The sequence below is a fragment of the Pelodiscus sinensis genome, chromosome 2 (genome assembly GCF_049634645.1).
Source record: "Pelodiscus sinensis isolate JC-2024 chromosome 2, ASM4963464v1, whole genome shotgun sequence".
Lineage (NCBI taxonomy): Eukaryota > Metazoa > Chordata > Testudines > Trionychidae > Pelodiscus > Pelodiscus sinensis.
This window is the reverse complement of record NC_134712.1, coordinates 22252861-22266653: the sequence shown is the minus strand read 5'-3', so window position 1 is coordinate 22266653 and position 13793 is coordinate 22252861. Positions and strand designations below refer to the sequence as shown.

Here is a 13793-nt window from a genome sequence, read left to right as displayed (position 1 = left end):
TCTGCTAGTTTTCAGGACTAAGTCTGTGTTGGGAAGGGTTGGATGGTTTCTTTTTGTGTCTGTGACTTGTTCTGATGGTGGTTGTCACTTTTGACTCGGGAGGTTTGGTGCAGGTGGGGGTCTGGAGTGCAGGCTCTGGGGGGTAATGTGGGTGCAGGCTTTGGGAGGAAGCTTGGGGGTAGGATGGGGCAAAACTCTGAATCAGGACCCTGGGAATTTTGCTTGCATGGAGACTGCAGACTCACGTCATTAATGTCTTGTAAATATAGCCTGAAAGAGAAGGAACTCTCCTATGAGATGGTCACGATCCTGAAGAATACAGGACTGGTGACAAATACAAAATCTTCTCTGCATTGGGTAGTAGTCCCAATTTCAGCCACCAGTGTAAATGCAAGCCCCTAGTGCACAGAAGGAAAGCTGTGATTTGCACTCAATGACCTGTAAGAGCAAGTGACATCAAAAGGAACTGAAGTGATACTTAACCCAACCATACAAATCTCATTTAGTACATATCTGTTATCATCGAAGTTGTTAACCAGCAATGAAACCAGTTTGGTCCTGGATGAAGAAAAGCATAGGTTGCCATCTGATTTTTTTAACCCACCATGTTTACATTAGGGTTGAATCAAGAGATGTATCTGTACGATACAGAAAAGTTTGAGCTCTCTCCTTTGTTTTGATGGGGCTGAGATAGGTCCCTGCCCTCTAGCAGAAAACGTAGGCCTTCCCCTTCCCCTCAGGACAGCATTCAAGACTGGAGGAGAAGCCAGATAGCCACATATTTGTTAAAATATCAGAAAGTCTCAGCCAGATATCCATCAAGCTCTGAAGCTTTGTCTTTAACCTCTCTCTCCTCCATTCCTCCGCCCACCCACCTCCTTTATATTTGCAGTTGCTGCTCAGATTTCTTGTGTTTATTCTTTGCTTGCTATGCTTCCCATATCTCATTCTTGAATACACTGTGTCAAATCCTCACACACAGGTCCTGCTGTTTTGCATAGATTAGGCAACACAAAGCAGCCATTAAGCTGTTCAAGTGGGAAAACTAGGGTTTCCCTTTTTTTATAGCAACTTTCATGAAGGAGGCATAGCAAGAGCTAAACCACCTGCTCCTAACCCCTTGGCTTTAGGAGTGTATGGGGAGAAAGACAGGGTGTGGTGTAAATGCAACTAGGGTTGGCAATAATTTTTAATGGGGGGCCACACCAAGATTTTGGCAAATGATCAAGGGCATCATTTCTACCGAGGGAGCTTGGGGTCTGGGACAGAGGTTGGGTGCAGAAGGGAACTTGGGAAAGGCGACTGGGTTGCTGGAGGGGGTTTGCAGTCTGAGAGGGAGTTTGGGTGAAGGAGGAGGTTGTGATCTGGGGTAGGGGAATGGAGTGCAGGGTCAGAGGGGATGTATGGGTGCCAGAGAGAATTCTGGCCTGAGGGAGGGGCTCTAAGAGGGGGTTCAGGGTCTAGGAGGGAGTTGTGACCTGGGGGAAAGGTCTACAGAAGGTTTGGGTGGTGGCCTGGGGCAGGTAGTTGCGGGGGGAGAGAGGGTGAGGGTACCAGCGGCAGGGTCTGGCTGAGAGGCACTTAACTAAGTGGCTCCTAGTAAGTAATCCTGCAAGAACCTGAATGCTGCAGTCGCAAGCTGCTCCACGTGACTCTTGAGATACGCAACTTCAGCTACGTTAATTGCATAGCTGAAGTCAAAGTTTTGGCGCTATCCACAATGCAAGAAGTCAAAGGTAGCATGTATTTCCTTTGACTTTCCTTACTCCTCGTGGAAACAGGACTACCGGCATTGACCCAAGTGCCCCTCTCAGTTTAATTAGTGTGTCTTCGCTAGACCTGCTCATTCAAATCCTGGAAGATCAACAGCAGCAGCTTTGATCTTCTCTGTAGTGTAGACATACCCTCAGGGGCCACATCAGTGAGTGTTTTGGGGGGAGGTGAGTTTGTTTTTTGAGGGGCCTGTTGGGTTTTGGGGTTTTTTTTTGTTCTCACTTGTGTGCCACCCCCAACAGATTTTTCTGTGGGTCAGTCATTCCTGAATTTCCCCAACCCTGTATTATAGCTTTCAATATTAGGCAAAAGTTTTTTAGTTTCCCTAATCAGTAATTTTTCTTATATTGTGCTTTTATCTTTAATGGGTTACCATTTTACTATATCTTACTGGTGAATTGATATTACATACACTAGAAACTTACTGGCCTTGATTTTCTTATAGATTTTTTATTTTTTGAATCATTGGGTTAAATTTTTTGGTGTTTATGTTGTCAGAAACCAAGTGCTTTATGCAAATTACTCCTTTCACTTCCAACTGGAACACAATAGATATTTCTTAAATCTCTTATGCAGCTCTATGACTTTAAGATGTCCATAACACAGTACCAGAATTGTTCAATTATCCATCCATTTCCCAGTATCTTTTCACTGGGAGAGGGCAATACCAAGATGTAAAAGTGGGAAGGGCAGAACTTTACCAATTTTTTATGAACTTAGCTAGTCACTGCCAGAGAGCAAAAGACTTAATGTGAAGTAATCGAATATGAAATGATCATAAACAGTGAAGATTTACCAAAAGCTAGTACAATGGTATTTAAAGTATTTAATTCTTTGTTATATCTTGCTTTCTTTTCTTAGGTACCCACTGAAGTAAATGACAAGATTCCAATTCATTTTAAGGTGCAGGATCAGGACTTGAATGTAACCTAATATCTTTTCTGATTTTTTATATTCAATTTCATTTTGAAGTAGCTGCCAGCAATAAAACATAGCAGGCAAATTCACTCAAGATAGGTGCAAGCAGGACTGCCCCAATCCATGTTGAGAGGGAGTACAGAGACGGTCACTGACAATGAGTAAATATAGGAAAACTATCATATAAAGAGAAACTGGGATTATTTATCTCATAAAGACAACAAATAAGAAGGGATATGATGGTTTGTAAAAAAAAAAAAAAAATGAATGGCATAGGTAAGGCCCATCAGAAATTCCTCTACACGCCCCCTCAGTATGTAAGCAAGAAGCAGTGAAATGTAATTGTTTAGTGTGAAATTCAAACATGAAAAAAAGACATACTTTTCCACAAAACATAACTGAGTTTGTGGCAGTGAGTTCCACAGGCTCTCAGATACCAACAGTTGACAAGGATTCAAAAAAGATTAGACATTTATATGGATAAGAATACCTAGTTGGAACAACAAGCTTTTAAATATAAACAAGGATTTTCCAAAGGATATATAAACCCTTATGCTTCAGGCCCTTGGGGAATTCTGCAATTGTTGCATTTGAAGCCACAGTAAAATTGCTGAATTCCCCCAGGACTGCTAAACCAACATGTAACTGTTGTTGATAGAGAAGAAATTTTCTTTTGAGGCAGATCTTCTCGATAATTGCCTAATGTAGGATTTTTTTGACTTTGCGTTGAAGCATGAGATACCAGCAACTGTCCATGACTGGTTACCGGATCACTGCTCTGATAACTCAAATGTTCCTGAAATGTAACTCAGATATTTGTCAGCCACTGAATTAACTCATGTTTAGGTAGCTGGCTTTATCCTTTTCTCTGCAGCTACATCCCTGGAGAAATCTCCTACACTTTGCAAGTCAGAAACTCTACTCTAGTGCTGGCAGGTTCTACAATGTAAACCTAGAGGCGGAATTGGCCTTCGGTTTGCTAGGTGTTTGGGTTAACCAAAGACTGGGAAGGTTTATAAAAGGGAAATAGCATAAGAAAGGTTTGATTTAATCGCATTCCTGTCCAAATTTCAAACCAGAGAGGCAGTAGCTGAACCTGTAGCTGCCTGAGCCTCAGCTACAAATTCTTACTATTGGTTTGGAGGAAAATAATCTGTCAGAAGGTGTTAACGCATTCTTAGTGACAGCACAAATGGGAGGGGACAACTGGGTAATAAACACAGGAATGGGAGGAGAAGAAACCACTGTATAACTGTGAATACACAATAATTTCCTTCTCCCTGGAAAATCTGATAATATAGGCTTTTAAAATACAGCTGGGAAGATTACTGTCTTGGGGGGAGGCAGAGCTATTTCAGCAGCTGGCTGATACTGTGGAATCCACTTCCAAATGACTAGAATCACTGCAAATCTCACCATGGCCTGGTTGAAACTTAAAACCAGTTTCTTTTGCCCACAGAAGCAAACCAAACCTCAATGCGTCATGAAAATGAACAAAACCCAGCCTGACTAGGACTACCGGGGAATGGAGAGGAAGCCAGAACTCCTTTATTGTGGTTATTTCTTGGACTTGCTGATATTACAGTGAGGAGCATGTTATAAAGGTGCACTGGAGAAAAATATATTTGCAGTTACACGTGGCATTTCCATACTGCTTCTGAAGTTAGCTATTCCTTTGCATATAGAATTTTGTATATCATTTCCTTCCTATAGGTGCTTTATTAAACTGCCACAGGACTTGGGGAACGGCAAAAGAATCATTATTTAACTAATACTTTTAGGGCAACACATTACGGGTCATATGCACTCCTGTGCAGAGAGCCAGTGCAAGATTTACACAGCACATACGTTCTCAAAATAGAGCTGAATGAGACTTAAGTGCTGAACTCCACAGGATTTGTTCTGACCTTCTATATTAGGCTGAATTTCACCTTTAGTGGACATTTTAATCTTAACCAATTTCCTATTGCAAATGCCTTTTAAAAAGAAACAAATCATTCAGTGCAGTCAGCAACCTGCAAATGAAGTAGGTAAGAAAAGTCAAATAAAATAATGCTGTGAAATTAAGTTAGGAAATAGTTTAACTGCAACAGTATTTCTGCATGTACAACTCTTGGCAGTCGTCTTGCTGAACATGACATCCATTCTATGTCCTTGCATGTGGTTCTTGGCCTCCCTGCTTAGGCTGCCCCCAGTTGATGCTGTGACATGAGCTACATACTCAAATGTCACTAAAGAGCAAACAACCATCACCCACCAGAGCTGGAGGCAGACCAATGTCCTGGGGGTGAAAAAGCTCTGTATCCTATTTAAAAGTGGCCACGCTTTGATCCTTAAATTAATAATGTTTGCATATTAAGCAAATATCCAGTAATACCACGTATGACTACAAAGTTAAGCATAGCAAAAATAAGTTGCAATGATTGCTTCAAATTGTGATTCAGGCATTAAATAACAGGCCCATCTCTAAATAGAAGACTTCACTTGATAATAGATTGAACCTCTCTATTCCAGAACTCTCTAGTCTGGAAACCTCCATTGTCCAGAACTCTCTGGTCTGGAAACCTCCATTGTCCAGAACTCTCTGGTCTGGAAACCTCCATTGTCCAGAATGATTTTAGTACACTTTTCATGGATGTGGCCAAGTTTCCCATGGTCCCATAAAGTTTGTTTACAGTCACCAGTCCTAGCTTTCAGTGTTTGTGCTGTTATTTAGCTCTAATTTATCCCTAAATGTCCTCTAACAGCCCAGTAAGCAATGGAAGTGATGGAAGTGCTAGACAATATTAACCTCCCATAGTCTGGAAAATTCTCTGGTTCAGAAGCTGTCAGGTCCAGAGAGTGCCGGACTAAAGAGTTAAAGAGTTTCAACCTGTACAAGCGATACTAATTTTATTTATTTATTTTTGGTACCCTTGGTGAGCCTGTACCATCCTGCCAACATTTCATCATTCAATAGTTCTTAGAATTTTTCAGTACCACACTATAAATACCTAGATAGAAAAGTAATATCCCAATGATTCATTGCTATGAACAGAGGGGGGGAGGGAGGGAGACAAGCTAGAGGAGAAAGCAAGAGAAAAATCTATGTTCTATGAAACATAAAATGTTAACGCAGCACACACTCAGCGGTCAATATTTCCAAATGTGAATCTGTTTCAGCATTCTTGATTAATGAACCACAAAATCTAAGCACAATTCCAAGTCATTTTTCAGTCATTTTAAAGAGATTAGCCATTCACCAAGCAGTGTGGATTGTTGTATGTTGAACTGTGTCAGCACTAATTCAGTCCAATGCCAGGTTTTTTTCTGATTGCACCAAAGCTCAGAGAAGGGAAATGAAAGAACAAAAGGGGGAGAAAAAACCCATAACATCCTCTTGAAACAGTACTCACTGTTTTCTCATAGAAAAACAAGTTCACACAATGTTTGGACAACAAAATGTGCTCTGTTGCTTGTTTGTTTTTTAAATCCTGTATCACAGTGTACAACTGAACTATATTTCAAGTTGTGAAGAAGTGCAACAGGAAATAATAAAAACTAGAAAAAGAAACACTAGAGAGCAAAAATACATGTGTTTTATGTTGGTGAGGCTCTGGACTTCATTTACAAGTAAAAAACACTAGTATGCCTGTTTTAAATTAATCTTTGCCTGGCATTGCAAAATGGTGGGTGGAATGAAGATTCTAGTATTTCCAGGATTTAAATGTATGTTAAGGAACTCTGATCACTTCTAAATTCTCAGATCTGTTTACTGTTTAAAGATAATAAATATATTGATTTTAGTGGCAGTTTGTTTCTCCAAGTTCCTTTTTGGTTTTCAACCATATAAGATTTTCAGAAACAAACTGCTCTTTAATTTTCATTATTGCTAGCTGCGATGCAAAGAAAACATTCTTATATCATTCAGACTTTGCAGAGAACAATTATTCAATTGTTTCCCAAGAAACCCCTTTGAAACAGACAACAGCAAGCTCTTTCTTAGTTAAAATGATACATTTGCTTTGCCACTCCATGCTCAGTCATCTTCACATCTCTTTCCAACCAGCACACTGTCCCAAGAGCTCTCTCTCTTTTATGGCTATCTGTGGCTTTCTCCTCCAACCCTGGTGTTTTGTCGGATTCTCCTTCACACACACTCACAACTCGATTAAAACAGTAGTCAGCCTCTGGCATTTGTATTCAGCCTCAATGAAACCCCTGCCTCACACAGAACTCAGCTCCTGAACAGCCTTATATGTGGCCTGTGTTTTAGGTAATGGTTCTGATTGCTTCAGTTATTTTTTCCCTCTAAAAGGCACTTAGCTGCTTCTTACATATATTCTGAATGGACAATTAGCATGCTCACTGCTTCATTGAGGTTTTATCTCACCATAGGTATAACCAGTCCTTTTTTTGTGATGGTACTGTCCAGAGCTCCACAACTTTTCCCCTGGAGTACAGACATTTTTTTTTAACAAAAAAAGCATTGGATATAACCCACACTTCCACTCTGCCCATTGTCTTAATGGAATAAAAAATGGGTGATGCTGTTGGCAGATAAGAGGACCCTTCCTGACCTACATCATCAAATCTAGTCACAGGCAACCTGGATCACTCAGCCCATTCATAACCCCATCAAGCACTATATTAACACCAGTTCAGTTGTTTGCCCCCATTGCACCTCTTGGAAGGTTGTTCTACATCCCCACTCCTCTGATCATTGGAAATCTCCTAATTTCTAGCCTAAATTTATTCATGGCCAGTTTATACACATTTGTTCTGATTCTAGCATTGTCCTTTACAGTAGAATCATAGAATACTAGGATTGGAAGGGACCTCGAGAGGTCATCGAGTCCAGTCCCCTGCCCTCATGGCAGGACCAAGTAAATACAGTAGACTTCCGATAATCCGGAACCTATGGGACCTAGGTGGTGCCGGATTATCAGATATGCCAGACTATCAGGAGGTACATAAACTGATTATATATATACTGTATACATTATATGCTATATATAAAGGCTACATCTACACTGGCCCCTTCTTCGGAAGGGGCATGCTAATTTTGAACTTGGGAATAGGGAAATCCGTGGGGGATTTAAATATCCCCCGCGTGATTTAAATAAACATGGCCGCCACTTTTTTTCCGGCTTGGGGAAAAGCCGGAAAAAAGCGTCTAGACTGGCGCGATCCTCTGGAATAAAGCCCTTTTCCGGAGGATCTCTTATTCCTACTTTGAAGTAGCGCCAGTCTAGACGCTTTTTTCCAGCTTTTCCCCAAGCCAGAAAAAAAGCAGCGGCAATGTTTATTTAAATCCCGCGGGGGATAGTTAAATCCCCCGCGGATTTTCCTATTCCCAAGTTCAAAATTAGCATGCCCCTTCCGAAGAAGGGGCCAGTGTAGACGTAGCCAAAGTGTTCTTAACCCTTTTTATTGTACATAGTGTATACAGTATACTGTAATGTTTTAGTTTTTTTAAGCCTTTTTTACCCTTTTTGCTCAGTTCAGCTGCGGCTGCTGTTACTTTGTGGCTCATTTTTTGCTGAAGCTCACTCACTAGGCTCTTGCCATTTTGATGCTGGACTATTGGATGCCGGACTATTGGAGTTTTACTGTAGTTCTTCTACCTCCCTCATGCTTACCTGCCACGTGTGTTCATAGAGACTAGTCATGTCCCCTCTGAACCTTCATTTTGCTAGACTAAACAAGCCATTTAGTCTGTTTAGTAAGATAACTCCATTCTCCAGATCATCTTAGATGGCCTTCTCTACCTTTGTTCCAATTTATATACACCTTTCTGAGACCTGGGTGACCGGAACTGGACACAGACTTCTAGATGGGTTTTTACTAAGGCCTTGTGCAATGGCATTATTATTTCACTGTCTGGAAATATTACTGGAAATACCTCACTTGATAAATTCTAGGTTCACATTTGTCTTTACAGCCACTTCCTGTGATCAACTAATTCACTCAGGCCTTTTCTCCTCTTTTATCATTTCAAACATGATGGGCTCCATTTTATAGCAAAAATACTTACTGTTAGTCCCAAGGGGCAGGATTGAACTTTCATTTCATACTATGGCTAATATGACCCATCCCAAACAAAAAGAAAAATATAATTTTCAAATGACAAATGATACAAGCCTAACCATTTATATCATGTTTTTCTCTCAGGACAAAACCCAGATGATACCTATGCACACCCCCTCACTGGTTTATTTTCTCCATATCTCATCTTTAAATTTCAAGCTTTCCTTCTGCAACCAGAAAGCTGATGTTTCTATAAGGATGCTACGTTCCAAGGTGGCTGCATTTGTCACATGATTTACCAATCACACACTACTCTCATGGGAGTTCCTCTCTTTGGCTGTGTCCAGACTCAGGAGTTTTTTCGGGAAAAATAGCCTTTTTCCGAAAAAACTTCACCTGCGTCTAGACCGCAGCCGCGTTCTTTCGAAATTAAATCGAAAGAATGCGGCTTTTCTTTCGACGGTGGTAAACCTAATTCCACAAGGAAGAACGCCTTCTTTCGAAAGTGCTCTTTCGAAAGAAGGTGTTCTTGAAAGCAAACAGGCTTTTTAGAAAGAGAGCATCCAGACTCACTGGGTGCTTTCTTTCGAAAAAGCGGCTTGCTTTTTCGAAATTCCGCGTGCAGTCTAGACGTTCTCTTTCGAAAGAGCCTCTTTCGAAAGAGGCTTGCAGTCTAGACATAGCCTTTGGGAAACCTTTAGCTGGTCTGCAGCTCCATATCCAGAGTTCCAGGGGATGAACCAGAAACACTTGAACTTCTGCAAAGTATAGAAAGCATGGGATAGTAATCTCTTCCTGGGCCAAGTTTCTCTCAGGTAATTCTGAAGTTTCTCCAGAAAGCATAATCTCTTCCTTTAGCCTTCTTAGGATGATAGTTCCTTTTAAGCTGTCACCAAGGCCATCTGGACTAGGTCTTGTCCATAGACCTCCTCTGCTTGTCCATAGGGCCTCTTCTGTGACTGAAATCACAAACTGCAATTTTTCTAAACATCTGTTAATTTGCTCTTCTGAGGAGTTATGAATCTAAAAAGCCATAGCAGTGATGCATGGTCTATCCTTACTGCAAGCTATATTCCATGCAAATAGTTATGAAAATGTCCCCCAGATTTAATCACTGAAAAAGTTTCTTTCAGGTGATGAGATTTCTGAAGTTTCTCTCAGTTGATTCCTCTCCAGAAAGCATTTTCTACATATAAGAAGCCACCTTCAGCTTAAGTCCCTTGTGTCAACACTGCCCCAAAACTATTAATACAACTATCTACATCCAATATCAAAAAAGGTTTTTAAATGTGTGTAGACTGAGACAGGACAGTCACAAGAGTCTTCTTCAACTGTGAAAATGCTAAATCATGCTCTGCTGTCCTCTGAAATGGTTTCCCTCTTTCACCCAACCTATCCAGTGGTCTTGAAATATCGCAAATCCACAAATAAACTTTATATAACAGTTCTGCACATCTGTTGAGTGTCTGGGGCATTGGCTAGTTCTTCACAGCCTCAATTTTCTGTTTGCCAGGGGAAAATCCCCCTCATTTATTGTGTCTCCGCAGTAGATTATCTCTTTTAGAAACAACTCCTATTTCTCTAGAGTCAGTTCCAAGTTAGCAGCATTAAACTTATCATAGATCAGTTGTAAATATGACAATTCCTGTTCAAAGGTTTTAGCATTGACGAGAACATTATCTAGACATAACAAACAGGCTGAAAGTGGCACGCTGTGTAGTATCCTCTCCATTAGTTTGGAGCCAAATTCAGGCCCTACTTTATTTTATTTAATTTATTTATTTTTAGGTTGCATGGACACAAAAATAAATTCACCTTGAAAGAATACTGAGAACATGGGCCTATGTTCAGATAAGCACAGGCACATAGTCTGCCTTTTGGAATATTAGTCCTGCTATGAAAAGGAGTGATCTGAATGTGATGCTAGGAGACCAGGTTAGTATGTGTTTGAATAGGCAGCCAAACCTGTTGCTCTTATTAAGAGCCACAGCGTTCAAGAACGACGCTACAATAGCTATATATATATTATAGTCATTCGAATTTAGCTGGCATCTAGGAAGACCCTTTGGAAACCTGGTCATTGCACTGACTTTTAAACTCTCACATTGTCAGCTTTGAGTTACAAAAGCCGCATCCTCTGATATGGAGCAAGTTTTACTAGTCTAAATATTAGTACATCAGTGGCATATTTGTCAATATGTTTCTTAGCATCCAATACAATGTTGGCCACCCTCATTTGGATGAAATTGTTCTCTGATATAAGGCACTTCTACTCTCAATACAGAAACTCCTATGGCTTTCTAGATACAGTTCAGTGCCACAGACTGTGAGCTCAGTCATGCTATTTCTGACCTTCATCTACTATCTGTGGCTCTTCTCTTCCATACACCCAGTCCGCCATCCCAAGCTCTGTACCTCCTCACTTCCCCTCACACACACAATCCAGGCAATTGGGTGAGGAAAACATTGCAGTCTTTACTTTACCACAAAGTTCTTATACCATAAACAGTGAGGGAAGGGAAACATTTGTGAAAGTTAGAAAATAACCTTGGCAGCATTCTGCTAACAGTCATTTGAATAAAGACAGCAAGCTCTTTCTTTGCAACAGAAAGATATAGCTGTATTTAACTTTCCCTAGTTTTTTTTAAGCAGAGATATTTCTTGAAATGCTCCACCCCAGAAAACTCAGCTCAGTTTGTCTATCAGTGAGTTAATGGCAAAGGCCAGTGCCACCACCCAGTTTAATTACTCGCTGATTGCTAAATGAAAAGGTGTTTGTGTAGATGATTAGCAATCAGCTATCAGAAAGAATAGCATTATTTTGCAAGCCAGTGTTTTATTTTGCAAAATTACCTCAACCAAAAATGCCACATTCAAACCAGGACTATGGATAATACAAAGGAGGGGCTGTTTTGATCTTATCTTATCATCCCATTTGTAGAACAAGTGGTGCACAAAGAAATTTAACAACTACTTAAGGTTTTATCACTCTGGGGTAGGAAATTCACACATTTCCCCAGGAAAAGCTTAGGTAAATGAATCTTTCATGGAAACATCATTTAGACAGTTTGGTTTAGAGAGATTCATTATTGTGACAATTTTCTTCCACTATTTGATCTGAGGAAGTGGGTCTGGCCCACGAAAGCTCATCGCCTAATAAACCATCTTGTTAGTCTTTAAAGAGCTACATAGTCCTGTATTTTGTTTCAGCTATGCCAGACTAACACAGCTACATTTCTAACACCATTATTTATACAAATTCAAAACTTAACAGCTATCTAATCAAAAGCAAAAAAATTTCTGTTTAACTCATAATTGCTTTATTCCCATGATATTGACATTTTAAGGGAAAGTGCATTTAAAACACAAGCCACTTTAATAGTGCTTGGACTCCATGCCATGTTTAATAATGATACAAACTACAAATATAGGAAAGGGAAATTATACTAGTCAGGATAGGACTACTTCTGCTACATGATAGGATTCGTATAAGCTAATTACTTTTTCTGCATTAAATTATACTTTCTATTATGTTTCAATCTAAGGCATTTTATCACAATATCAAAGTGTAATATCTAAAACACTTTACACTTGTCAGAGCAAAGTCTCTGCTTTCTTAAGTTAACAATAAATTGTGTAGTGCTTCTATCTAGCCTCACTTTACTTGTAAATGTATTAATACAATCCTATATTTAAGATACTGTTATAATACTTGGAAAGAAAGAAAAACTATTCCTACCGTACCAATTTGTATTTCTTATCCATGAGTTATCAGGAGCCTGGATCACTTTTCTTAGTCACTGTAAGAGCTCTTCTCTTTTCCTCACAGTGAGAGTGAATTGGAAGAGATGCAGTGACCCTGGCTTGTTTTGTTTGTCCACTGTATCCTTGCTTTGAGATTGATCCAATGCAGATGAAGTCAGGGTGCCAGCTGTCCTTGGAGGACAATGGCTCAATTGGAAGAGCCCTTTAGAACAAAGGAGCTGCTTCCAGGATTGATTTTACATGCACACATGTGACCTTTGCCTCAAATGACTCTATGGAAAGTGTCAACCCACTACAGATCAGCTTTTAAATGAATCACTGGGATGTGCATGAGTAAGTCCTTTGACCACATACACATTCAAGAGAGGTCACTCTGTGTAGAGATAGCAATGTGATGCAAAGTTTTTTCTAATCATTTCACAGAATTAAGTAATGGATCTAATAGTTTCTGGTCCTTTTGAGGAGCCTTGGGCATATTCTTCAAACTTGGGTGCTTAAAGTCTGGCACTTAAATTCATATTTAGGTACTTAACTAAGGGGCTCTGATTTTCAGAAACTCTGAACATTTTCAGCTCCCACTCACATCATTGGGAACAGCACTTTGCTAAGGTGCAAAAAATATAGTTTTAGGTGCCCAATTGTATGCATCTAGATTTCAAAATTATGTTCTTTGGTGGGGAGGGGAGGCTTTATTGTACAATATTTATACTAATTCCTGTTCTGCAAATGCATTTTTAAACATTCATTTTATGCAGCTATTCTTTTAACTAGATTTCATAATATTAAGATTAATCAGGAATTGGACAAATCCACATTTTTCCTGTTTATGGAAGATCAGTGGGTAAATAGTTTGTGAGCATATTATTAAAGACTGTGTTATAATGCATATGAACAAAGAGGGGATAAATAAAAGATGCACAGGCAATCTTAATTCTGGCATTTCTAAACTTCTGAAGGATTGACTTTGCAATCTTACTAATGTTCTTTTAATATCTATATGCGTTAAAAGAACTATTATTACTATTTAATTAGTTTTATATATTTAATAATAATGTTCTTTTAATATACATATAAAACCAAAAAAATGTTTTTGTATTTGAAAATTGTTCTGCAGTATCTACAACCTAAATATTTCAGCATGACAATAATTAATGAGAACCAGCAAATGAAGCAGAGGAGAAATAAAATTAGAACACTTCCCAATCACAGTACATAAGTGCTTTTCGGCCACACAAGTCAAAGTGCTTTACAAAGGTGGACAAAATAAACCTGTTTTAAAGATGGAGGAAAATGAGGTACACAGAAGCCAGCCAGCAAGTCAATTTCAG

General features: G+C 39.5%; 1 protein-coding gene across 1 annotated transcript in view; it reads right to left on the bottom strand.

Annotated features, from left to right (window-relative positions):
* Window positions 1-12626, bottom strand: part of ENPP2 (ectonucleotide pyrophosphatase/phosphodiesterase 2) — a 96672-nt gene extending 84046 nt beyond the window's left edge. Inside the window, exon 1 of the mRNA XM_006130772.4 lies at window positions 12445-12626. Coding sequence (XP_006130834.1) covers window positions 12445-12465 — 21 coding nt within the window. The 5' untranslated portion in view covers window positions 12466-12626. The remainder of the gene's footprint in view (window positions 1-12444) is intronic.
* Between the last annotated feature and the right edge of the window lie 1167 nt (window positions 12627-13793).